Raw genomic sequence first — 27,487 nt, 5'->3', positions numbered from 1 at the left:
CTTCCCGTCACTGCCACTTGAAATTTAACAGCCTGATAGCTGAAATTTTCACTGACATGACAGTGGACTAAATCTGCTTTAATCTAAGAAGTTAATGTACAGAACGTTTAAAGAACAGACACTGAAGGAGGCTGTGCAGCAACAATCCAAAATGCTCACTCAATGCACAAGTGATAATTCAGGCACTGAATTTTTTATTCTCCATTAGAATTCGTGCATTACTCATATGTCACAAGGGCATCATGGCTCACCTTGTACACCTGTCCATATGTGCCATTGCCAACGACCTCGACCAGCTCGAAGATTCCTGCTGGATCCTAGTAAAGAGAGCAGCAGTTTAAAATGACTTACAGTAGACAGGCAGAGCAATTAAGATGCATCATTTAATCCACATCAGCTTGACATACTAAAGACAAACAAAGCATTTCAACAAAAACAAACCTAATTCACTTTTCTTTTTCAACATTTGGGAAAAGGCAAAATTAAAATGACTGCACTCAAAGCTCACCACATTTATTTTTGTTTTTAAGTGGGTGATACTTGCTTTGTTCTTCTTTGAATCCTCCACATTTACACTTCAATGCTGACCCCAAGTGCAGGTTGTATTTCATGTTGCTGCGCTCATATTTCTTGGGTAAAGACTAACCCTTAAATACTAGCACCCTGCTAAACCTCACCTGTTCTTGAAACAGCTGCAATCAACCAGCGGTTATATTAGCACAAAGGCTAAATTAGCACGAGACTGAAAACAAAACAATGCTGAGGCCCCGCTGAAGACAAAGAAAGATCTGTGTAGTTTTTTTTTATGACTGCAATTTCAGAAGTTGTGTACTATCATTAGATGTAAGCGTAGCTACAGATCTATACCCCTTAAGAACAGTGTCATAAAACCACATAAAGCACATGGGCTTGTGCAGAACAGAGACCACAGACAAAAACAAATAACAGCAATCCCAGTGGCTTCTACTGTGTACACCGGAGACAATATCACAATTACATATTTCCATACAAATGATCTAAACTCAGTGTTCTCTGCCACCCACAAAACTTTACACGGAGGAAGCAGACACTCAGAGACACTAAATATTGATACTAGATTAGATATGCAAAGACAGATTCTGACAATACTGACATAAAACTTTTGCCTTTTTTCTTCATCTGTTCATTCTGTGTTTCAGTACCACGAACACATATTTCACTGACACTAATAATGAGTAGGTTGCTTTGACTCAATTATGCAACCCCCTCCCCCCCAAGAGACAAGGGAAATGACAAGCAGTTCCACTTTCATGCAATTTCAATATGGCTTTAAGAAGATGTGTGGGTGGTGAGACTGCTGCTTTGGGTTTAGATTGTACACCATGACCTATCCTGCTTTCATCCATTTCCAATGATGGGGTTTTTACGCCTTCAACAGGGAGGTGAAGATTTTCCTTTAGGACAAGGAATTACGATAAAGAACAGCATGATTGGGAAAACTTGGCAGTATATCGGGGAAGTGACCAAAGATTCAATACACATGGTTATATGATGAGATAAACATGTTAAGTATAGAGGACAGAAAAGTGGGGAAATGGTAACGCAAAACAGGAGGGGAGGCAACAATGTAACGATAGAGTGGGTGGCGAGGCAGAGACGGCATCTTCGCCCACGTAAGCACAGAGTGGGATGAGAGGAAAGATATGATGGAAGGGGAAGGATACAGTGATGTTCAAAGAGTAGCACCACCAGCAAAAAGTCAATTAAAGTGTCAGCAGTGAACGCCAAACAAGCAAGGTGTCAGTAAAACTAGGCTAGAAGGGGGAGGTTGTAACCATGTGGCTGTACCCATGTACAAGGAGGGGAACCTCAGTGACTAACGCACATAATTGAGCCAAATAGTCAAGATGGTAAGCTAGGTTTAACAGTATGCACTGTAAAATATAGTGGTGATGGTTAAAGAGGAAGGAAAACCCATTTCCTGCAATGTCAACACCGCTAAGAGGGGATGTCTTTTAAGAAAAGAAAAAGATGTGGTTACAGACCTGCAGCAATCATCAAAATCAAAACTCATCGCGTGCCTTCAGCGATTAGAATCAGGGAACAATTTTATTGTGTTATTACAATTTAATAACACATCAAATGTGTGTAAAATAAGAATAACAAAAATTACAGGAAATGGCTATAGATTTGTTTTAACCTTTTCAGAAAGTGCAAATCAAGCATTCCAGAGCTTTCATTAATATTACAGCTATTTTCCTCCTTTGCATTTTCACCTAACTGACAATTGAGTATTGCATGGCTTATTTTAATTTAGTCTATTGTTGTATTGTTATTGTTCTAAAGTCTATTCTTCATTTTTGGGAAGCACACTGTAACATTGGGTTCGATAAATCCTATACAAATAAACTTTATTATTGTCATTGTTGTTGGTGGCTAAGGTGATTGACTTTTTGACTGTAGCAATGTAACAAAATACCTCAATTTCATTTGCAATTTCTACATATTGGCTAGTGGCTGCTGCTCAGGAGGCTGAGCAGGTCATCTACTAAGAGGAAGGTTGGTGGTTTGATTCTTGGCTGCTCCAGTCCGCATGCCAAATCGTGCCTTAGCCAAGATGCTAACCCCAAGTTCCGCTCCAATGCATCCAGCAGAGTGTGAGTGTTGGATAGAAAACACTTAAAAAACATAGAATAAAGTGTTTGTATGAATTTGTGTGAATGTTGGCAAGCGGTATAAATTGCTTTGAGTGCTCAGGCAGAGTAGAAAAGCCCTACATAAGAACCAGTCCATTGGCAATGTAAGTGTTTCTGCATAAATAATTTGTTGATGCCTGTTTGCAGTGAACTGTTGTTATGTAATGCTGGGCCTCTTCTGTACTGTGTAGCAAATTTCTGGAAAAATGCTGTGATTGAGCCACTGATTTTTTTTTAAAGCCCATTTAATAATTTCAAACGCTTTTTTTTTTAATCTAAGAGTGAGGTCCCCTTTTGTTTGCGCAGATGTGGATGACGCAGTTCACTGTCCTGCCAACAGTTATCACGTTTTTCAAGGAGTGATGGTAAAACCAGAGATATGCTGTAATGCGAGGCAGGTAACAAGGAGAATGCTAGCCAGTAAAAAACTGACGCAAAAATATTGAATTAAACATACCCTGAAAAACCTTTATTGGGGAGGAAAACACGACTGTTAAAGCTCAAGAATAAATAAACATGCTGTCATAATCTGACGCATACGTCTATGTTTTTGTGATTGTATGCATCTACTTTTGTTTTTTGTTGTGAGTTTTATACAATAAGTGGTACTTAATGTCTGTTCAGTATGTTACATGGCTCTGTTAATGTTGATCAGTGCTATCAACCTGCCATGGATTGCAGAGGAAAATTAGCTTATACAGCTAAATCTGGCATATTTACATTAAATGGCTCTCACGCTCATGTTTACAATAGTGCAATGTCCCTTTTGGATAAATTTAAATATATGAGTGATGGTGAGTTACAGTGACAGTAAACAAAATATCTGTTTACAATAAAATTTTAAACTGTCATTTGAGAAAACTACAAAAACAATTCGACACTTATTTATTCTGGTGGCTTATCATGTAGATTTTGGTGGTGAAACTTCTAAGATGTGAAAAACAATTAGGTAAATTAATATTATTTTCCCTGTTTAAACACACCAGTAACTTAACCTTAGCAAAATAAATGACTAGTCATTGACCTGCTTAATCACTATTATCTAGTGCAGCATTAAGTATAAATTCTCTAAGACGCATCTTTACTGGTTCTGTTTCACTCATTAATCAATAGTAGCAGAGCTGTCATGTAACAATTTGGGGTCAGTGTATTGCCCAAGGAAACGTAGCACGGGATCAAACAACCAACCCTGCATTTAATGGACAACCTGCTCTATCACCTGAGCCACAGCCATCACACGGTCAGTTTTCTTCAGTGGAATACCCAGCCATAGATAGAATCACAAACAAACTACTATTTATTTCCACATCTCAGCTGTGGTGGGCAACAAATCCTGGGTCATTTTTTGCACCTACCCAACTGTTCTTATAAGCAAACTGCTACTTAAATTACTAGATCCACCATTTAAATACACAATAAATTATTACTAAATGAAGTGCAAGATTAAATAATTACTACAATTTTTAGAAACTAGGTCACATCTGCCTGTGTTGTTAGTGAAGGCTTAGGTGAAATTTCCAGGTGAAACCTCAGAAGAAGCTCAGGGAAACAGGACAAACCTGCCCAAACTATCAGTATTTGGGTAAAATATCCTGATCTGTTTAGCCCCAATACCATGTGAGAGCTACACTGAAATACTAGAAATTCTTCATCTTTTTCAGAGGGAATCCTATGAAACTATGAATCTTACTTTGTCAAGAAAATGATGGTATTACTTTAAACATAGTTTGAATTGGAGTTATTGGGTAGCCTTTTGATCACTTTAACTGTAGATGGGGATTCAACAGTCAGTCAAACATTATCAAAATGTTAAAAGGGATGTGACAGATTTCTTGACTCTCGAAGAGTTTCTAATGTTGCAGAAGTTAGGATTTTCAAACTGGGGACTTTAATGGGACACCAGTTAAAATACAAAAGGAACAAACACCAGGTCTAATTTCTTCACGAACAGTCTGATATGTTACATTATATCAACAATATTAGAATGTTATCAGAACGACACAGATGTGCCTTTTTCTTATGGAGTCATAAACCTCCATAAAAAAAATACCACCAGAAGACAAAATGTTCTTTAAATAAACCAGCCTTCCCATTACATGATGTAATCACACAGTGGCCCAGTGTTTATAGATACTGGTGCTTATTTTCCTCCCAAACCAACAAATTAACATTGTCAGGGCAGGGTAAGGTGGTCCTTTAAGGGAGAAATCCCAACATATACTTGGAGGATTTGTGTACAGACTGTACTGCTATAACGCAGGCCGATTGATGTTTATCCCACCTTAACTTTTTCGCGTGGGTGTTCAATGGTCGTGCTTGTGTCTGAGGCGAACTGGCATATGACATAATATCTAATGAGTCCGTCTGCCATCATTTTACAATTCACTTATCTGGTAATAACAATACTCACCCTCAGAGCTGCGAGGTCTATGTCATCCAGGCTTCTTGTGGGGGCGTTTTCAGACATAGCTGGCGAAACTTATCACGCTGGCTAATAAGTTAGCCACTAATTTGACAAGAAGTGCTTAAGGGGGATTTAAGCGGCCGATCACGCGAGGTTATAACGGCCTAAACCCAGGGGAAATACAGCAAAGTGGCGGTCCAAGACGCAGGAGCTGTAGCACTTAGATTAGCAAATGCATCGCAGAGAGCGGACAGACGCACCCAGCTGGCTAGCTCACGTCAACTCTGACCGAAAGCTGTAAATGTTATTCGCACTTGTTTTACATTAATGCCGCCTGCGGCAGCTAATCAAATCGCATGCAACTTAAAAAGTAGGATTTTTTTTAGACAGGCTGTCAACGTTGCTGTTAGCCGCCCATTTGATATCGATCTAACAACTGGCAGGTTTCAAATGCAGAGCACCTCCGCTGTTGATGAACACCATGCTGCGTTCATTTTGACAAGACGCCGCTTCTCCCCTGCTCTCCAACATCCCAGCTAATCTCACATATGATACACCGATGCGTGTCACCGAGGGGGGAGAAGAAGAAGAAAAACAACTACCAGACAGGTGTTGTGTGCTACTGAAACATTCCTACTTACACTGATAAAGTATGCTATTTTTTTTATTATTATTTACGGTTTAGCAGCGCAGTGATTGTTTTACTAAGAACGCAACGTCTGATGTGATGGCGTCCCCGGGTCCGTCCGCACCGCACCAGAACCGACCGTCAGGCTCTCACTGCTGGCCTTAAACCTCCCGGGATTTTGTCACAGATTAGGAGCGTGGGGAGGAAAAAATGGAAAAAAGGGCCTCGTTTCAAATGCGATTCCCTGCGGCTGCAGTTGTCAAACTTGTTAACGCGAGTTAAATTCGCCCCCCGGGTTTCGTCCAGAGCGCACAAATAATCCGAATAGCGAGTCAGGTGTGTGCGGTTAATCTAACGTTTAACTGGCCGGCTGGCTAACGCAGCTAGGCTAGCGAGCTAAATTGTCTTTTCCAGAATAAACTTTCCCTTTCCTTCTTCATCCATTTTCTGTGTTGACAGTCGCGCCTAGCACTGCCAACCTTCCGGGGGAAAACACGGGCAGACGAGCAGGCACTGTGTTATCGGCAGCCACCGTAATACTTGTAAGCCTGAGCACTCGACGCTTCAAAGTTGAGCGCTGCCGTCGATCTCCGGCGTCCAGATTTTATGAACTTGCAGTCATAGTCCGCCACTGCTAGAATCGGTGCAGTTTCTAACTGCGGTATAGCCGCCAAACTTGTTATTTCGCCATGTTTTGCTTCCCAAGTCCACTCCTCCCTCCCACTCGCAGCCTAGATGTAGTCTTGTTGGGTTTGTACTGACGATTGGCTGCACGCAACACTCCTGAAGTGTTTTCTCTTCTCGACTGGCTACGGTGCTTCATCAGGGACAAATTACCCGAAATTACAGTGGACTTCAGCCTACGCAGCTGCCTCTGTCTTGTTTGAGCTGCACAGCTAAGATCATCCCTAGGCATACCTGTCCTGCTCTGGCCTTCTGGGTCACTGGATACACGTTTAAGGCTAAAATACTGCTGAATAAACAATGCAGATTTTGGTAATAAGTGCCACATCTAACAAATATTCTCCTCGTCTTGGTTTTATGTGTGCGTCATCCAGCAGATTGGAGATTGTTATAGTCAGTTTTCCATTAGAGCAAGCTCACCTTTATAGTGCTTGTCAATACTGCATGAATCAGTTCCAAAGCTTTTCCAGATAAGCACCTGACTGTTATTAAAAGAAGAAGAAAAAAAACAGACTGTATGGCAATAACCTGAACAATGCATTAGTCATTTAGTGAACATTAAGCTTTCATGCCACGAATACCAGTTTCCTGTGTAAAGCACATGCTCTCTCTTAGAGTAACTATTTGCTTAAAGGATATCCAGCTAACAAAGGATATTGCTTCCATGGTGACAAAAGTAGTTTAGATATAAACAATTAACATTTCCCCTTTTCTGTTTCTCTTGCCATGTGATAGACACGTCTAGACAGTCATTTTAGTTGCGTTAAGATTTTATACAGAATAGAAATGCATGCTGATACACATTTGAAAGTTTTATTTTTTAAATATATTAAATCCAGTTTGAATGCAGTCTTTTCTTTTTAAAAAGAAAGCACTAATGTTTACAAAAGTAATACAAGAGAAGGCTGAAAAAAGTAAATTTTTCAAACAGAGTAGATATTCGGATATAAAAAACAAGTTCATGTTAAAAAAAAAACAGAATAAAATACAAGTTGCTCATAATTGCACTAACAAGACTAAGAATATTGGTCATCGCTCTCTACCCCTGAGTGTTAGTAACCCTATACATTAGTAATTATAAGGTAATGACATTGATCTACAGAGACAAGGTTTCACACAGTGACTCTCAGGAATGAATACAAACACATTTCAATGAGTAATAAATTCATAAAAGTGGTTTGGGAATGCTGATTATTGGTCTATTAAAAATAAAATTCATGAGAGAAACCGTATAAGGTCACTTTTCGGTATATTACAGGCATTTCTGCAGAACTTAAAAGGAACACCAGTTAAGACAACCACTTTGGGCTGCAAGAAAGAGGGTAGAAAATATATATGGAAGGGCTTATAGTGTCTTTTAATATCTTACATAGGTAAGCATCCATATTTCTAAACACAGATGCTTTAACTGAACAACAATCCTGTGAGACACTTCATGTAGACTTGGTCGCATGGGGCACCTGTCCCATTCACAGACAGCTTTGCAATGGAACCGCCAAGGTAATGTTTTTCACTCATAGGTGTGTGTCAGAAGCTCATACAACAGTCTGGATTATTCACTTAACTGTGATTTACTGTCATTGCATTGTTCTGGGTCATCTTTTATCTGGTCTCTTTAAAAGAAACATGTGCAAAGGCTCAACCCCCTTCCAGAACACACACACACACAGTAGTCATAACACTAGCACAAGGCTAGGAATATAAAACAGAGTCCCATTTACAAGTTTTACAGACTGGCCTTTATCCTCTTCTGCTGTTTGTTGCTGTAAAAAACTTGTGATGAAAGTGCATGTAATAAAACCTGGCCTAGTGCTTCAGATATTGAAAAATGAGTTACAGTTTTGCCCGAATGCACAATCTACAGTTGCAGAAAAATGTACATTCCCCCTCGCTTTGATTTTCCATCAACCCTTAGAATCCAATTCCTGTTTTTCTAAGGCACATACTGTACCTTACCCGCTGTATTATTACATGATATCTCAGTCAATGCAATGACACAAAAGAGGTAAAGGTTTCCTGTCTATTTTCACCAGCAATGCTACAAATGTATCCAGTAGAAGACATTTAAAGACTTCCCAACAGCAGTCACGGCTTGGTCACAGCTCAAGGGAATGACATTTCAAAAAAACAGCCCCGTGATGCCCCAAAATGGCAATCAGTGAGAACGTGAAAACGACATCACGTCACAACTCAAGTCAGCGTTATGGCTAAAAATAGTGGACCTAAACAAACGGCTATGTCTGTGAGCAAATGTAACATACGGTACACATGAAAGATGCTGGACCCAACATAAAAATAGCTGAGATATTCAGTGGTCTCAAGTGGGCAGTGGAATGTTCTGTTCTGGACTGTCGACAGTATGGTGGGAAAAATTCACTAAGGTGTCATGGAGACTTAAAAAAATGCAACAATTAGCAGGAAATCAACCTAACACCCTTTAATTATCTTGTTCTGCTTTTCTTTCCGCTCTCACAGTTTCCCCACCTGATCATATATCCAGAAATGGTCAGCAGCCCTAGCAGAATATTAGCTTCCTTTTTCCCAGTGCACCATCCTGATTTAGTAAGTTGTACCTCTTATCAGCACTCTCCCTATTCTGCCCTATCCAGTCTTTATTTCAGCTACAATCCAGTCATCTCTTTATATCCGTCACCATAACAACCACAAATGTTCTGACAGATTTTCTGGCACTGCAGTGAGAGGTGAAGCCTCAGAGGGAGAGAGTGAGAGAAAAGAGACAGAGAGAGAGAGTCACCCACCCACCCAAAAATCGTGCACCAATAAATGTACACTATGTTCCCAGATCATGTGAGATCCTTGATTTCTAATACAACCTTGCAATCCTCTCCTGACTCATACATTCATTTATCTGTGCTCTGCACCGCCGCCAGACATGCAGATCAGATCACACTGAAGCTATTATAAAGCAGACATCACAAACAAATTGGTCAGCACAACCTAATATAGACAGGACATTGTAAAATTTGCATGTCAGTAGCTAACATCAGTCACATTAGCCCATTGTCAATCAAAAAGACAAAGTAATCATAAGTGGATCATTAATAAATTTGATAAGGGTAACACCTCTCTCCGCCTCTCACCATTCAAGTGCTGGTGCTGTAACTCCTTCTGTTTACTGTGCTGACAACAGGAAAGATGGTTGCAGTACAGCAGCAGTTGCATTGTCATGTAGTGGTCTGAACATGGCTGAGCTGCTGCTTATGTCCACAGCCCTACAGGAGCCATGCCTTCTTTAGTGTTCCGTGGAGGCAGCAAGTTTTCCTTACAAAGGAACTTTAAGGGGAAATGGACCAGCACTCCTCGGATGGCCTTTAGTTCCTCTTTGGCCTGCTCGGGGTCTGTGTCACAGAGGCGAGCCACATTTAAATAGTCCCTCAGGGCTTGCATGCTATGGACACTGTTGCAGGGCAGGCACTTGAACACCTGTGATACAGTAGGGCCACAGAGCCAAGAAGAACAAAGAGCGGTGAGAGAAGTGAAAATACATATTGATACAATTAGATATATATATAAAAAGGTTTTTGGGTCAATTCACACCTTGTCATAAATGTTAACATTCGTTTTAGCAGTGTCATTCCAAACCAAGAAGAAGAACTCATCACTGATTGGATCGTCAATATTTATACTGGGGTCTGAAGCAGCTCCAACAAGAACCCTGGTATAGCAAAGAAAAGGCCAAAAATATTCAAATAACAGAAAAAAATATGGTTAAGTAATGACAAAACTGCACAGGTTTCCCATGCAGGATCAAATATTTTTGCTTGTCTGTGTGTAAAAAGAAGCCCATATACTTAGAGGTCTCACTCTCACATTTGTATCTTGTAGCAAAACTACATTAGACTATAAGTTGCTAATAAGTCATCAAGAGGCTTTTGCCCTGACCTGAAGCACTCTTTGCGTAGAGCAAGTGTCAGTGGTCCTGCCTGGTATTCCTCCCCTCCCATGATGGATGGGACCCTCTCTTCATCTTCCACAAATACTGCCAACTCACTGTCTCGGGAGCCCAGCATGCTACGGTCATTAATGTTGGCTGATCCTGGAGCAAAAACGGACAGTACAAGCATTTACAGTGTGTCCATTCAGAAGCATGATTCATGTAAAAAAATAAATTAATAAATTAATAATAATAATAATAAAATATATATATATATATATATATATATATATATATATATATATATATATATATGTTTTAGCCTTATTTAAAATGAGTGCTGCTTTTTTTTTCTCTAGTTCTGCTTTATCTAATAGGTCCATGGACTGTTTAGAACATTTTGTTTATCTTTCTTCATGTATTAAGTGCAAAAGAAAAAAATACATAGAACCTATAGCCGACAACCTATAAGGTGTACAGAATATAGTGAGAAATCTCCAATGCATTCACGTCTATTTACTCTGGAGGAGGCTGTAAAATTTTGGAAATGGAGTTCAATATGTCAGCATGAGTCTCTAAAGCTCAAATCTGTCTAATGACAGAGATTCGGAGGTGATTTGTTGACAACATCCTGATTTTTTTTTTTTTTAAATTTTTTTGCCGCTGTTAGCCTCTGTTAGTGAAACTTTCTTTGAAGTGGTTCTAACATTTTTGACCTCGGATATTTTCATACAGTGTGAAAATGTATTCAGACTCTTTATCAGAGTGATCTTTAGGACACTCTAGTCTAACATTAGCTAGCACAATGTTAGCATAACCAGCTGTTGTTGCCATTTAGTTGGCTAATTATCAGCTCTCCAGATATTGGAGGATCACATGTCTGATCTGCTGACAGTAAGTAACTGCAGCAGTATCGACATTAAATACGATTGTTTAAGCGTGTTTTTTTGTTAGAGCACTGACTTCAGTTCAGGAGATAAAACAAACGCATGACCCTTCATACCTTCTTGAGTCTAAAGGTGCAGACATAAATTACATTTGTCTCCACACCTATGAGTTCACTTCTCCTCCACCTTTGGCGTACTGTGTATGTAGCTGTCTCTACCCACATACATAAAACATGATTAAGCGGGACGGCGATGTTCATCTGAATCACTGTATTCAAGAGGGTGGGGTAACATGGTTAACTTCCATCGATTAGTGCCCGCTTCTATGTATTTTTAATGGATTACGTTTATGAGAATGCATCAGTTTGTTGGAAAACGTACTTACACACTAATCAATATTTATAAGTATGTTGTTGAGTATAATATTCTGTTTTTCTGTTCAACAAACTCAAAAAACAACTTCACTGTACCTTTAAGAATTCAGATAAATCTTTTTAAAAGGTAATACAAAGCTAACTGTCATCAATAGCTAGTGGGTTCCAGAGGACGTTTAAGCAAATGCAATCCCTCTGTTCCTCCCACAAAGACTTGCATGTGAATCTGCATATTCATATGGAGTAAGCCTAAAATCTTAAAGAGTGTAAGGCTAAACAATGAAAGAAAGAAAGAAAAAAGAATTCAAAAGTCATTGCACTCATCCATTTTTTAAGTCGTCCTATTTTTTTTATCTTTTTATATATAAATGACTGTATTCGTTCATATCCGTATTCTACAGTTATAGGTGCTACTAAACTACATATAAAATGTATCGATTCAGTTTTATTGTTACACTGAAAGCCAAAAACACATTAAAAAAAATCATATCAGCTGCAGGCAGCATTATGTCATCATCATTTTGTCATGAACCTCTGTGATGACTCAAGGTCAGAATTATAATCCTTGAATGCCCAGCGGTGACTCACCAATGATATAGCAGCGGTCATCAGCAATGAGGGTCTTGCTGTGAACATAGATGAGCTCTGTGACAGGTGACTCGGAGAGCTGGGCATGCGTCCTCAATCCGCACAGTGTGATGTACTCTGTCCACTGATCCTTCACTGCAGGCCAGAGCAGAATCACATTATTTACATGAGATGATGTGAAGTGAAGACCAGTAGAGTCAATTTAAAGGAACAACTCAAGGGGAAGGAAAGATGCATGTTAGCCAGGCAGCAAAGGCTGATGTCAGGCTGATTTCCGAGGTCTAACAAAGCAGGTAAGTGACAAAAAAAACTTACATTCGCTTAGTCTTGACAGGATGGAGAACTCCCCTCGGCACATGGTCCTAGGATGACAGAATAAAACCTTACATTAAGAAAGCCAGCCAGCATAAGGGGAAATAATTTAGGAATCTCACAAAAAAAACCCCAAAAATATCTAGAGCATATACAGAGAGTACACTTCTGGGCATAACATCAAAGGCAGATTTGGAAATGTGATGGATGATAGTGAAACCATAACATGGCCATGCTGCATTCTGGCAATAACAACATGCTGACAAAGCTGATTAAGCAACATCACTCAATGTAATATGTAATATGACTCGATATGCTCTATTCCAGTTGGACCAGTTGATTGATAGAAACCTTACATGCATGGTAGCTACCCCAACTTCCATTACCAGTTTTATTGACATGTCTTATGCATTTTCTATCAGTGACATTTCTGCTCAATCAGAAATATGTCTTTAAACCAGACGAAGCTGAGAAGTCTTGTTTTTACTGTGGCTTTCATAAGTTGTAGTGCTTGCTGATGTGTGGGCTGAGTGCAGAGTGCTAATGGGCGGAAAAGGCTCTCACCTGTAAGTGAAGTGCAGAATAGCTTGAATGGCATTTCCACCTCCTGTACTGATGTCTCCTTCAAATCCAGGAAGCAGAGGCACCACCACATACACCCTGTACTTCTTCTTTTCTCTGAAAAAACACAACATCAACACTGTACATTGTACTCTGCAGATAAAAGATGAGGTCTAATGTATATTTCTATTTGGTTTTGTTATTTCTTTGAACTAAACATTTTGTTTCAAATGTGTACCCCCAGTTTACCAGCTCAGTGATATTTGCATTTGTTCTTACATGTCTTGTCTTAACTTCTTTCACAAACTGCTGTTTTAAAGCCACAGCTTTTCTAAACATTTCAATGCAACATGGAAAAAAAACACAAGATAAATCTGATGGCATGCAAGGACCTGAGCGAGTTTCTGCTGAATTACAAAGTATGGAGCTAAATCATGGTCAAAAGTTTTACTCATTTCAAAAAGGTGATTTGAAGTTGAAATTCTTTTTGATATAAAAATAATTTGAATAAATTATTTGTTTTCATGGAAATGACTTTTTTTTTTAGTTTCATTTTTTTCAGCTTCAAATTTTATTTTCTGTTACAAATTAATTTGTTTTTTCAGTTTCGGGCCTTTTTCCCCCGCTTTTTTTCCATTTGTCAAACTTTTGACCCTGATTTTGTGTTGTGGGCATGTGTCAAGTGGGCGAGGCATGGGCAGGGCATACACTAATGATTGACAGCCGCTGTCACACATCGTCACAAGTTAAAAATGAGCATCTTAGCTGAAGATGGCCACTGCTCCTTCATGGGATGCTGCTGGCCAACAAGTAAGAAACACTTGTAACCGTTGTATGTGTGTCTGAGCTGATAGAATTCAGCTACTTCTGCTTCTTAAATTGCCCAGGGACTGCAGATGGAAATTAGCTAGTAGCTAAATCTGGTACAAAACATATTTAATGAATGCATTTTGTACACAGCCCTTCCAAAAGACAATAGACAAATATTAGAAAACCAACACACTCAAATCATACCTGTAGGCACGCAGAATTCGATTCACGATTGCATCACCAATGCCATTATGGACAGTCTTCTGGTCGGAACAGCTGATGAAGAACTGGTTCTAAGGGCAGAGGCAAGGCAGATGGTGGCTCAGTATGAGGTGAGGGCCAAAGCTAGCAGGTAGCTGGCAATGAAGGAAGTGGGCTTTGGATATACTCAGATTCAGGAAAAGTCATTACAGTAGGCATGCTGGTAAACAGATTTGTTTTTTCCAAATCAGAGCCTATTCTTGGGCAACATATTTGCGATTACGGTGACAATTTTGTCCCAATGGGAGCCCTGACTGTATCACTGCTGTCTAAACCATATTAAGGCACAGCGAGCCTTAATATGGTTTAGACAGGATGACACACTGCCTGCTTAAAGATGTACATTTATCTGTAAAGTGCTACAATGTTAATCTTAATTACCTCGATGTAGATGTAGTGTTCACTCTTGTTGATGGTGTCGATGTAGGCGTTATGGATTGAGCTCTCACAGGTTCCAGTTGACCAACGATCAGCAGAGCGCAGCACCTGAGAAAACCCCAAAAATTCAACTTAGCACTGGATATACTTATAAATCATGCATATATTTTATCTCTTTTCAATGGTGTCATTTTACTATTACTGTGGATATTCACCATTGCAATCACACTTACATATCATATTACCATGGACATGTAAATTCGCCCATTTCTATGAATTTTAATAGGATACTTAACAGAAGAAATGGAGCAGATGCACAAAAAGGGAGCGCACCTCTTAAAGTTTGAAGACAGATTGTCTGAGGCAATGAGCCTGAAACCTGAATAAAGCAGCTACAGAACCTGATAGGAAAGCTACAACATAATGGGGAGCAAGGGTTATGGTTACAGGCCACCACCCACAATAGAAGTATCTGTTACTGGACACTCACTGATTGAGCGGTTTTAACTGCAGCATGTAACACTGGCTAAAAATACTGATTAAATACAGTTCTAACATATTGTCATCTTGTTTTTGAATTATTCTAACAAAACAAGCATCTTCACAAAGTTGCTAACGCACCATCTTTAGCAATATATTATTATTTTATTATTCTGTTAAGGGGATATCTGCTAGTTGTGCTGCTTATGCTGGTGTCTCTCTGGACCATAGATCCTATGAAGCCTGTTGCAAATGAGATACTGCCACTTGTAATCCCACTCTGTCCTTGGCATTGCATTTGTTTTCTCTGGCTTTACTAAACAGGATAAATATGTTGGAAGTAGTTTTGTTCTACAGGCTTTACTTTTGTTCCACCATCTGCCATAGCACAAAAAAACAAAACAAAAACCAGCAAATACTGAATAGCTGCATTTCCAACACTAGAACAGTGTCTCTTTGTTGTAGCACAGAAATACCCATCTGATTTCCTCTGTAAGATCTGACCTGGCAGCACAAAAGAATAAATTCATGTAAAAGTCAGTAGAGGTCTTTCATTCTTGGCTTGTTTACAGCAATTAAGGTCTTAAATAATTATTCAATAAGAATACAGTATACATATGACCAACAGCAACGTTTCATTAATGTGCACTCTACATGTTTTCAATTCTTCTTGCCGTCTTAACAGTGATGTTGAAAGCTCTCTTTACACCATGTCATTATAGCTTGGAGCTGTGTGACACAAAAAGTCTTTCATATGAGCACTGGCAGCTAGAGGCAAAGTCTTTGTGTTTTCCCGTATCCAAGGTTGACCTTCTGTGTAGGAGAACCCAGTTTCTATCAAGCTCTAGTGTGAAGCCTACAGTCCTGTGCAAATGAAAGTACAGACTCTTTTAGTTCTAAGGTTTTACATATCAGACAGAATAAAAAAAATTATCTGGTTCAAGCTAGCCTGCCCAAATAATCACCGCACCACCACCATGCATGACAGTGAGGTGTGACAGTATGAGGTGTGTGGTCTGATCTGCCGTGTCTGGTTTATGCTAAATCTGTAGAGTCTGCACACTCGGACACTGGAGGGAATTTGCTGGGACATCCACTCCTGGGAAGATTGGGGGCTATCTTTAATATTTTCCACTTGTGAATAATCTTTGTCACTGTACAAACATGGACTTCAGATTGTAAGGAAATGACCTTAAAAACCTTCCCAGATTGATAGGCAGCAACAACTTGCTTCTCTACTGGAGGTGCTCACACTTACTGATGATTAGTTAATGAAGTGCACTTGATTAGCAGCACCTGGCTGCTACTTACCCTCGTAATTCCTATGGAAGCAGTAAGATTGTACTAAGTTTTTCACACACTGCTTTTCATTTTGGCTTCATTTTTGTTCACTAAATAATGACAGGGTAATAAGTCATGTTTTGAAGTTCATCTGAGATTGCATTTAAATAACTGTGCAATGATGAGGTTTCTCTTGTTACATAAAACATTAGAAATGAAAGGGGTTACACTTTCTTTTGCACATGACTGAACTGCTGAAACAGAACTGTGGAAAGTTTTACAACCAGCTACAGTTCTGCAGCAAATATGTAAGCAGTGATGAATAAAACTATTATATAATAATATAATAATAAATACTTATATAATGTATCTAGCATGCTAATGTCACATCATATGCACGAAGGCTCACATCTTAACCTGTCAGTGTTTTGACGACAATGTATGAAAGGGCTAAAAAGGTGCTCTTTGGACTGCAGGAAAGATCTGAAAAACCTATGTAAACATAAGCAGAGTCATTAAAGAAGGATTTTAACACTGCCCGTGTAAACAACACATTCCTCTCAAATGGAAAAGTCTAGGCTTTATTAAGTGATTATAATCAATTAAATTTGGATTACAACAAAGTTAAAGGACCACAACAACCAAAGTGGTTCCAGTATGTTTTCCTGCGTGCTATCCTTGGCAATAGATGAGAATATGCTGGGCACTAATGATTGATTGATTTGTTCATGCTTTTGGAAACTATACTCAGCACCTGTGGGAGGCACAGTGAAAGAGTTAGAGCCACTAACCTGTTTAAGATTACTTGCTCCTTGTATAATTGACAGCATATAAAGAAAATGGTCATGTTGACCAAAATGATATGTTGTTTTACTTTAAAGCCCACAAAATTCACAATTTAATTTGCATAATATGAATTTGCACATCTGTGCTGTTGTCAGCAACCTGGAACACACAACAAGCAAACAGCTCCAGATACAGAGTCCACCAGCATGTTGCTGTTGTTGTGGCTCTGCAAATTACCAGCTGGCTAACGCATCACATTAGCGTTACTACTGGTGATTTAAGCAAATTGGAAAAAAATATAGTTCTCAGAGGCCATCTTGAGTCTGTGTGTGAATATACATACCTGCACTTTGGCTTTCTTGGACCCAGGCACAGTGAATGGCAGAGAGTCAGCAGTGGAATGAGACTTGGGGAGTAGGTAAGGGTAGAAGTCGTCTTTGTACTTGATTTTGAAGATCTGAAGAGGACAGAAAAAATGAATCAATTTCAGTTTTGTCACTTTCCTGTTACTCATGTTTCCAAAGCATTGCTTAAAGGTTTTTAAGCAATACTTCTAATGGAAACATGAGGGTTGGGGATGTTTTTGTTTTTTTTAGGACTTACTGTATGAGTCATATTACCACACAGGATACAAGGTCCAAGTCAGTAATACAGGAGTCTGATTATTTTAAGCTCTGTTTTAGTAAAGATCACCTATTTTCAATCCAATGTTTCAGTTTCACAACTTTGGATATTTATAGTATAAATGTTAAACCAACCTGTAGCTTGTACACCTATAGACTCATTTGTAAAGCAAAAGTGATGTTTACAATATACATATAGATATTTAAAGATCAATGTTAAAACTATTGCTGTTTAACACAGCTTTCTTTTGTGTCTGACCTTGGTAAAATTCCAGCGCTGGATGAAGTGGCGGGCTACATCCCTGGCAGCTTTGCCATGAAAAGCTGCAGACAGGTCACGCCACGGCATGCGAGGAACTGTAGTACGATCAATGTTATCTGACAAGATAAAAGAGGGGGGAAAGGAAGCAAAAAAAACCCAAAACAAGTCTTTCATCTCTCTGTTCAGGCATTGTCAGTGTATGTGTGTGCATGAGCTGCTGAAAGAAATTTAGATAGAGTACCTTCAAATGGTCTATCCAGCTGGACCCAGTCTCTCTTGATAAAGTTATTGTAATCTTTGCCAAGCCACAGTTTAGTGTTACCAGTCAAATCATGTGGGTCCTGCTCTCCTTGCTTATCTGGCTCAGATGTTTTAGAGCCACCAGCCATACCATTGCCCTGGATAACAGAGTCATCCATTACAGTCTGTACGGTTCACGGTACATTCTTACATCTACATCGTTCCTCGTTTCGCCTTCAGTTACCCCGTCGGTCGTCTCTGTCAAACCAAGGTCAGTTAGGTGATGCTGGCTGTCATCCCATCTCCCAAAAGCCAGGTCAAGCCCCCCTACAAAGGCTACTGTTTGGTCAATGGCCACCATCTTCTCATGGTGAGCCCACAGAAACACCACAGAAGACACGTGGTCAGGATGCCGCATCACCTGACGGATCAGTGGGTAAAACTGGTGTTAAAATGTGCATTCAGGGCTCTTTTGACAGTTATTTGTGTCCCTCCTCTCCTACTACTCTACAAGACATTGTGCAGAGAAGTGAAAGACCTTGATGTTTGGGTGCATATTCATTAGAGTCCTCTTGCTGTGCTCACTATTGATGCCAAGTGCCATCTCTACCTCTTTGTACAGCAGTACACACACTTTGACTCCCATTTCCTGCAGAAACAGGTTCATTTAAAGTAATGTTATTTTAAAAAAACTCTACAAATTATATACATTTTGAAAAAGAAGAAGAAAAAAAAACAAGATGGCAACAAAAACAAGACAGAGAGACTCCCTACTGCTTTGCGTTTGAGGATCTCATCGAGCCGCCAGTAGTAGTTAGTTGCTGGTCTCTTTAGGAAGACTTCAGGACTGAGCCTGTGAAAAAAGCCCAAAAAAACAAACAAACAAACAAACAAAAAAAAACAAAAAACGCGCACACACACACAGAATACGTTTCCAGGTTTAACTAAAATATTGAAAAATTATAGTTACATAAAGATTTTGATCAGCAAATCCAGACATTTTTGACACCTACCACCAATCTGTGATGAAAATCTCCTCCTTGGCTTGTTCGAGAGCATCAGCCAGGTCAGCGAAGTAACCACTTCCATTCACATACCTTCAAATAATGAAAGGTAAATTGAGGACAAATCCTAAAAGATTATTGGAATTATTACAAATATGAGCCAGACTACATAACTGACCATTTAGTGAGCGTGTTCTCCCGCGGTGGAGCGAATCCTTCGAAGCGTTGCGTTTTGAGAAAGTCACATGTTTCTGCCAGATGCTTGATTTCAGAATTCCACCATTGACTTTGCCTATAGCCGTTGCACTTGATAATCAAATTCCTGATTAAAAGGATTAAAAGCACAAAGGCATTACGTGCATCACATACACAGCAAAAACACGCAAAACTCAGTACATATAATACACAAAGACAAAGCTGACCTACCGATTAAAGTTCTCAAAGCACACTCCATATTTGGTGCCTGTGTCAGCACGACCCACTTTTGTTTTGAACTCTGGATCAAACAGCAGCACAAAGTCGATGCTGCCACTATCTCGTTTCATGTACAACAGGAAAGAGTCTTTCACCACCAGCCAGCGGCGTGACCAGCGGAAGCAGATCTGATGATGGCCTATACAGTTCAGGCCTAGGATTCGGTGACCCCCTGACCTCTTCAAGATATATCCCTCCCTGAGTCAAGATCAGACATATTATGCAATGAACACCTGCCATACCCTTATTCACTCCCAACCCACTAAAATACATGAGCTCAGTGTTTTGCTTACAAGCCCTTGGGTCCAAGATCAGAGACAAAGGAGAGGGGACTGATGGAGAGGAACTCCAGCTGCAAAACAAAATATAACTCAAAATGCAGTCATTTTACTTGAGATTTACTTTGTATGTCGAGATGGTACAATGAAAAGTCTTGAGCCACTTCCCTTTTCTTTGTATTTTGCTAGAAACATTAGAAATAGGTGCAACAATTTATTTAAAAATGTCCAAACATACATGGGAGTACAGTATAAAAATCAAGAAAATCAGGTACTGTACAATTCTAACAAGCTTCAAAGTCAATATTTGGTCATATTTTGTCCAACTCATGACTGAGAGTGTTCCACTGTGGGTTTTTCTATCCACGTATCCTTTGCTGCATTGGCATAAACCTGTTGCCAATTAGAGGCTTTCTAGATGGGTATTGTATGGTGAATCAAAATGTGAAAGAATTTTTCTGTGTTCGTGCCAAGTTTTAGACTAATAGCTTTGTGGGAATCATTTTGTTGTTGCAAAAACATCATTTCATTCTTGTAAGACTATGTTATCTTTTGCATTTTTGGTAGATTCATTTTATGAAAGTGGGTTAAATTATGTGTTTTTATGACAGGCTGCCTGACACAATTTAAAACCGATTCTTTGTTAAGTTGTCTGTTAAGTGTAGACAACACTGGTTCATTCCTTGGGTTAGGTGCATCTTTTGTACTTGAATGATGTACTTGAATGATGAATAGGTATGCGTTAAGTGTCTTAACAAACAAAAAGACATTTCTCTAAAAATAGTCAGGTACTAGGACTGAAAATGTATGAAAAATCAGCCATTTTTAAAGAATATCTTGAAAAGGTCTGGGTCCTTGGAAGCAAAATATACAGAGGGCTGATTTAAAACTTTTGCAATGTAGTGTATATATTATTCACCCATGCTTACCATGCTGCTATCATTTTTACAGAATGTGTTCTCCAGTAGACAATTCAGGTACTCCTCAAGGTATTTCTGCATTAGAAGAGCACATATTTACAATTTACTTACCAGCTGCTACTTGTAAAATTATGTGATGCTTCAAAATATGTTCAGTGTGTGGAAGACTGATTTATATACCACTTTGCTGGAGGTTCTTCTGGCCCACTCAGTCCCATGTAGGCTGGGCATTTCCTCCGACATATTTCTCAGCTGCTGCCTCTCCTTTGCAAATCTTTGAGGAAAATTTGAATATTCAAAAACATTCTGCGCTTGAGAGAACTGCCATAAAAAAAGCTCAAAACAAACAATTACTCAGATTTCAACTGCATTAAGAGAGAAAGGACAAGTTGCACAGTTAAATCGATCAGCACACCAACCTTCCAATAGGCAGTAAATGAAGCATCATCTTGTGCTTGTAAAGGTCGCGATGCACCTCCTGAAAGTTCTTGTACTTCCTCTTTATAGTCCAGTGGAACTGGCCATGTGTTAGATGCAATGTATACAGGGTCCCAATACTAACCTGGAGGGACATCATTGATATCATACAAAAACACAAGTGTGGTGGTGAAAAAGGGGAACCACCAAATGGCAAAAATTTGAGTGATTTGAATGGAATAGAATTTTTCTTATTAGCTCTTGTTTTCATAGCAACTGGACTGTGTTTTGCCAGCCACAGCTTTAACGTAGTTCCCAGTAAGAAAGAAAGCCACAATTTGAATAGACAGATGAATTTATATCTAAATCACTTACTTGGAAGATAAGAGTTAAGACACCCAAAGTCCTTTTTTAATTGCCATTTTGTAAGTGCTGCAGATCAAAGATGAACCAGGAAGTAGCGTAAAGGTTTTTTTTGTTTCATATCCTCCTGAGAACCTATGTCCTCATATGGAGAAATTACATTTAGGCTTTTACGCACGTTCTACTTCATTCTACTCAATAAAGTGTTTTACACTTTGTAAAAATAAAAAAGAATGACCCCAGAAAGTTGATTCTGTTCATCTGGACAGTGAAGAAGTCACTTTCTCCCACTGAAAATACTTTACTGTGTTGTAAAATAAACCCACTGTTTCCACATGCAGACAGTTTTTATAATCAGCTAATCCCAAATAGCTAAGATTAAAAATGCATTAAAAAAAAAGTTTGGGTTTCCGGAGGATATAAGCAAATCAGGCAAGACATTTAGCATGTGGATTGGATTAAAACACGTAGAAACAAGTTTCTAATTCTACTTACATTCACCGTTCTGGACTGTGGGAGAAAGAAAATCAGAGAATGTGGATACCAGAATATGGAAAGTATATGCAAACTGACTGAGCCATCCAACTAAAACTCAGGAGTTAACTTACAAATAAAGTGACATGAAGATCAGTACCATGAACTTCTGCTTTTTAATATAAATGACTATGTAGAAATAAATGTGACTGACTGTTTCATGGTCATATGGTTGGTTTCAGATCACTTAAATATTATCTTTAGGACTCATTCAACAACAGTCATAATAAAATTCACCACAAATGAAATTCTGCTGTTAATCATTTTGAATGCGAAAGAAATTTGATTTAAATGACTTTGAACGTGGCATGGTTGTCGTCTCTGGTGCCTTGCATCCATGGTTCAGGCTGCTGGTGGTAGTGGTGTAATGGAATGGGGGGGTATTTTCTTGTCACACTTTGAGCCCCGTACTACCAAGTGAGCATCATTTAAGCACCACTGAGCATTGCTGCTGGCCATGTTGATCCTTTTATGGCCAAAGTGACAGCACACTGTAAAACCCTGAAACAGCCTGCTCAGTAGCAATAAAGTTTTCTTTTGTAATTTTATCGCTCCTTTCGCTTCACTATGACTTAACGTCATGGCAAAGTAGTCAAATTTATCCCTGGCATGTCCTGAGTCAAAATCGAAAATGGGATTGTCTGTTGTTACACAGTTGTAAAGAGTTACTTATTAAGCATAAGTGTGTGTGTTTTCACTTTGGGCCCATCAAGAGCTTTCTATAAAGATTCATTAGTATCCCAAAAAGAAAAAAATGTAAAGGGTATTTTTGTAAGTTTATGGAGGTACCCTTGAGCGTGTAGTGTGCTTCTCTGTGTTGTCCAGTCTGCATTTAACAGGAACATCAGGGATGAAATAAGGTATACCCTTATCTTCTATTTCGGAAAGACGATGCACCACGATGAAAGGACGTCCTTCTGCGATTTGAAAAATTGAAGCAATCAAGAAAAATGGTTTTCTGGGAGCTTCTATCTTAAACTAAATTCATTTTCGTCGTTTCTCACCACTGCGCGACATGAGGCCATCTAGCTCGTCTTTAGTCAAATCGTGGCAGTCGTGTGAGAAGCGTCGTCTATTAAGGCTTTGGGCAGCTGCGCTCTCTGCCAACGGCTCGATCACGTCCTCTGGACTGGCCATAGCTCTGTTGCACAAATGATCAAATGCCCTGGTGAGAAGACAAAAGAAAACAGTCCAGAGATCAAAGACATGTGAAACTGTGGCCTTTCTCGTGATATAGATCATAGCAAAATCGGATTTTAAAGCAAGAGTATCTGACTTCAGATTTTCTGTAGGAAAAGTAGTAATAAAGGCAATAATACAGACCTGTAACCACAAACATGTCAGCTTTAAAACAGACAGAGAGATGCAGTTTAAGTGTTTGATGCTTAGCAAAATCCGTCAGTGTGATCATGACCTTGAAGTGAATCTAATGCTCAATAATGATGACATATCATGATTGCTCAACAGGGGGAATTCAAGGACAACCACCATTATCACTTCTGTAAAAACAGACTGCTTTAGATATAACTTGCATGAAAATAGAAAGTAAACTGGAAATGTTTGTCAGCAGCGACCTGCTAGGCAAGTCGTTTATGTCAAAACATATGAGAAGTTTAGGACAAGGTTACTGGTGAAAAAAAAGGGTGTGTGAAACCCTTTGTGTTGCATGTTGGTAAATGTAGAATAGCTGAATGTTTCCTGGAAAACGAGGCTTAAGAAAAAAGAGGGAGGGAGCCTGTCTCTGTTAAGGAGAGAGAGTTTGAAACAAGGGTAAGAAAGAAAGAAGCATGATCTGCGTCTGCATTCTTTTTATCAGAAACGTGACTTTCCACTTCCACTACAAGCTACACAGGATCATGTGTAGCAAAAACAGGTTCAGGAAGAATAATAATTGAAGATCCCGCCACAATTACTGTGTCGGGCGTAAACTAGCATCTACTAATAAGGAGACTAAGAGTGAAAACAAAAGGAAATGTGACAGATGAACTTAATAATCAGCACTTTGTGGCCAAGATTTCTTTCCACTTTTTGCTCATGTAATGAATCAAAAGCACTGCTGTTGAAGAGATCTGCACATTTGCACAGTGTATTCATCCCAAATGTGTCATCTGTACAGCCATGTTTTTTTAAATATAGATCACCACTGCGTATATGTTGTATTCGTATAAGCTTTTTTGTCTTGACAACAATCTGGTTTAGATATTAATCCCATTAGGACGGATCTTCCCCACCTTTGCTTCCCAAGAAATCACAAGTGACATTTTAATTGCTGTGGAAAAAAATCTCCACACTAAGGCCATACTCAATTTCGGCTATTTCAATTTATACTTTTGACTTTTTTTTGGTTATTTCCACTTATGGAGCTGGATCTTTTTAAGACACTCACATGTGAGATCTTTGGTGTGTTTCCACACACTTTTAGGTGTTATACTTTCGTATGAAAGACTTGCTCACACTTGTCCCTAAGCAAGCAAGACGCACAATACAGAGATAAACATGATAAAAACTAAACCAAAACAGATATTTCTCATTAAGTACCAAACCCAACTAGCTGCTGTTATCTGTTTACATTTTGAAGGACTAAAGTGTTAAGTGTTGACTTAACGTGATTTCCCTGCATTTTGCATGTCTGAGTCAAACTTTACCTACACTGTTTGCTCAGGTTACTTTCACGGTAAATACTACACTATACCCACACTGTGTTTTATAAAACATGAGACTAATCAAATTGGAATGCTGTGACTGGCTGAGAAGTAAGCTATTAGCAAGAGTCCAATGATCGCAATCCTTTAAACACACACGCTATGTGTCAAGAACAATGTGGCTTTGTTTGTGTGTATGTGTGGGGTGCAATGGATGACTTTTATCTCTCAGCAGTACCGACTCTGGAGCAATTACAAATACTATCAAACACACTGATAGCAGTGCTGTGTTGAATTCAAAACATATTTTGTGTTTGTTTGGATAATGAAAAGGCAGGAGGTGAGTTCAAATCCACCATCTAGTTGGAGCCTTTCTGTGTGGAGTTTGTATGTTCTCCATGGGTACTCCAGCTTCATCGCGCAGCCCAAAGGCATGCAGTCACTGCGGTTATGTGTGAATTTCTCTATGAATGGCTGTCTGTCTCTCTGTGTCGGCCCTGTGACAGACTGACTACCTGCACCCTGCCTTTTGCCCTGTGACAGCTGAAATAGGCTCCAGCTTCCAGAAATTGAATGGATAAGTGGAAGAAAATCTATGGATAAAGGGATAAATAAGGAGATTCCTGACTTTGCTGACTCCCAGTGGTTATCTCAAACAATGACACCTGGCAAGGGAAGGGAAATGTTAGGAGACGATCAGCAAAACAATCACACTTCAGCTTAATTCCATGCAGTTTTCACTGATGGCCTCAACTAGATAAGGATGGCACACCCTGCAATGATGATGTACAATCTGACATCACAGCTGGGTGCGTGTACAGGTGCAGCAGTGTACCTCTGACAATCCTTCACCTGCAACCTTCCCCCTCCGTTTTTTAAGCTGTTTGCATACCCATCATATTTTCTTTTTCTTTTAAACATCATTCATCAGCTCTTCAGCCTGAACATCAGCTGACCTATTTAAAAAATGGTCTTCCCTTGATTAAGGGGAAGTTGTGCTTTGCATACGTGATTTTTAAAATGAATTTGTATGGGAAATCTACGGACCGACTCTAAAACGTGCAACCAAGTGACAGAAGACAATTGTTAGTCATCAACTTGATGACTGAAACAACAGCGCTGAGTCAACACTTGCTTACCATCAGCATTTCCCCCCAAAACTGTGCTGTGGCTAAGAATAGTCCGCCTGATCACGTTTTTAAAGCGTTAGGGCAAAAAGTCAGTGTTTAAAAAAACGTCTTAAAGAAAGACAAAGAGAGAAATAAAACAAACATCTGATGGAGTTTTCTTAAGCACACACCCTAATCTACACTAACGAAAATCACTTTTTAATTTTTTCGCCAAAGACAAAGCATCTATAAGCAGCAAAGTCTACTTAAGACTCCAGGCTGGAAAAGCTGAAGGCTAAGTTTTGGCGTCTCCACCCTTTCCCTGTTTCCCTACTACAGCCACAATCCACAAAGAGACTCGGTGTAGTTTAAAAAAAAAAACTTCCCATATAAAGACATCTGTTGGAAACAAAACATAGATTTAAGCGCGGCACTAATAGGATCGCCGTATTCCTTATCTCTACCTGCGAGTTTGCAGCTGGACAATCCGCACTCGTCAGTACTGCGACAACACAGCGGGTGGAAATAGAAGTCCGACATAGGCCTGAAAAAATACTTACTGTCAGCTAAGTTCGAGCCACGGATCGGCTCACGGCGGCTCCACACTCAGGGCGAAGAGCTTAAAGAGTCATTCAAAGTAACAAAAATGTTTCATTGTAGCCCAACCGGAGTATCAGAGAAGAGTTCATCAGTGTTAACCGTGGGTGATGCACGCTTTAGTCCCACCCACATTATTACTGGCTGTCCGATGGGACAGCGTGAGGGAAAAGATAACGTGGAAATGGTTTCTGCTGCTTTGCCACTGTTATTAGGTAAATCATACTATGTCCCTTTTTATTCTTATATGGAAAAGAGCCCGGTGATGTTCGGAATTTTGACACAAAACAAACAATGACTTCCTCCCCCTCCGGTACCTGCGGCTGTGTACATAGCAGGCGCATTCATGGACTTAGTTCACGTTACTGACGTGTGGACTGCCACAATGATCAAACACGAACACAAGTCCCGATTTCATACTTGTCAGGAAACATATATGCAGGAATTCAGATACACGAGAAGGGAGTAGGCGGCACGTATGCCATTTTCATGAGAATCACGTAAGGTATCAGGAGACTTCCGATTATATATATATATATTATTTTATCCGACGAGATACCAAAATTTACATCTAAAACGCGTTTTTAGGACAAACCAACAATGTGTTTTGTACAGTTTTATTTAGAATAAAAAACTGTACAAACTTTAACGTTGAAGTGGGACACCGGAAGTACATGTTACGTGAGCATCAACTAAAATCAACCAGATTTAACTTTCATTCTAGTTTTATCTGTATTCCTATTTTCGAAGATAAACCGTGCATTATTAGATTAAACGAACAGAGGTATGGCATTTTCATATTGCTAGTACCTAAAAAAAGAGTTGATGACTCACGCCCATGCAAAGTGAGCGAAATCTGGAGAGTTGTTTGCATGTTAACCATAAACCAGCTTCCTCAGCCACAGCCCCGCCTGACAGGTTGGAGAAATAATTGAAATGACTAAAAAGACTTTCCGGACTGGTTTTCGAAACAGGTACAGGTTTTAGATGACAGCACACATGCCTAGCCTGTAGCTGAAG

At 39.4% G+C, this 27,487-nt stretch overlaps 2 protein-coding genes across 11 annotated transcripts in view; both read right to left on the bottom strand.

Annotated features, from left to right (window-relative positions):
• mink1 (misshapen-like kinase 1) overlaps positions 1–6,472 on the bottom strand; it is a 33,700-nt gene extending 27,228 nt beyond the window's left edge. For all 6 annotated transcript variants that reach the window (XM_012922658.4, XM_012922659.4, XM_012922660.4 and 3 more), the window contains exons 1-2: positions 5,086–6,472; positions 252–317 (exon numbers count right to left, since the gene is read on the bottom strand). In XM_012922658.4, the coding sequence (XP_012778112.1) occupies positions 252–317; positions 5,086–5,142 (123 nt within the window). In that variant the 5' untranslated portion in view covers positions 5,143–6,472. The remainder of the gene's footprint in view (positions 1–251; positions 318–5,085) is intronic.
• A 718-nt stretch (positions 6,473–7,190) lies between these two features.
• pld2 (phospholipase D2) lies at positions 7,191–27,459 on the bottom strand. Of its 5 annotated transcripts, none has more exons than XM_004563887.6 (25): positions 27,278–27,459; positions 23,124–23,284; positions 22,909–23,036; positions 22,081–22,095; positions 21,225–21,367; positions 20,986–21,079; positions 20,815–20,880; positions 19,901–19,959; positions 19,560–19,805; positions 19,312–19,455; positions 19,143–19,226; positions 18,904–18,982; positions 18,668–18,778; positions 18,374–18,550; positions 18,131–18,287; positions 17,887–18,005; positions 17,348–17,461; positions 14,461–14,565; positions 14,023–14,111; positions 13,012–13,125; positions 12,451–12,497; positions 12,136–12,270; positions 10,295–10,448; positions 9,950–10,067; positions 7,191–9,835 (listed from the first exon to the last, which is right to left on the bottom strand). In XM_004563887.6, the coding sequence occupies exons 2-25, from the start codon at positions 23,254–23,256 to the stop codon at positions 9,611–9,613; spliced, it is 2,856 nt and encodes a 951-aa protein (XP_004563944.1). In that variant the 5' UTR covers positions 23,257–23,284; positions 27,278–27,459; the 3' UTR covers positions 7,191–9,610. The 5 variants fall into 5 exon arrangements, with proteins under 5 accessions (XP_004563944.1, XP_076745184.1, XP_004563943.1 ...); XM_076889069.1 differs by having other exon boundaries at positions 27,302–27,459; XM_004563886.4 differs by lacking the exon at positions 27,278–27,459 and adding an exon at positions 26,431–26,590.
• Positions 27,460–27,487: the final 28 nt, after the last annotated feature.

Source organism: Maylandia zebra, linkage group LG10, assembly GCF_041146795.1.
Source record: "Maylandia zebra isolate NMK-2024a linkage group LG10, Mzebra_GT3a, whole genome shotgun sequence".
Lineage (NCBI taxonomy): Eukaryota > Metazoa > Chordata > Actinopteri > Cichliformes > Cichlidae > Maylandia > Maylandia zebra.
Note: the sequence above shows the minus strand (reverse complement) of the source record. Positions and strands in the feature narration are given on the sequence as shown.

Excerpts from the sequence above, each read along its gene's own strand:
- pld2 (XM_004563887.6), bottom strand. The coding sequence starts at position 23,256 with ATGGCCAGTCCAGAGGACGTGATCGAGCCGTTGGCAGAGAGCGCAGCT. Across the intron at positions 18,551-18,667 it reads ATATGCACCCAAACATCAAG|GTGATGCGGCATCCTGACCA; the intron begins GTCTTTCACTTC and ends CTGATCCGTCAG. Across the intron at positions 14,112-14,460 it reads AACACTACATCTACATCGAG|AACCAGTTCTTCATCAGCTG; the intron begins GTAATTAAGATT and ends CTCTGCCCTTAG.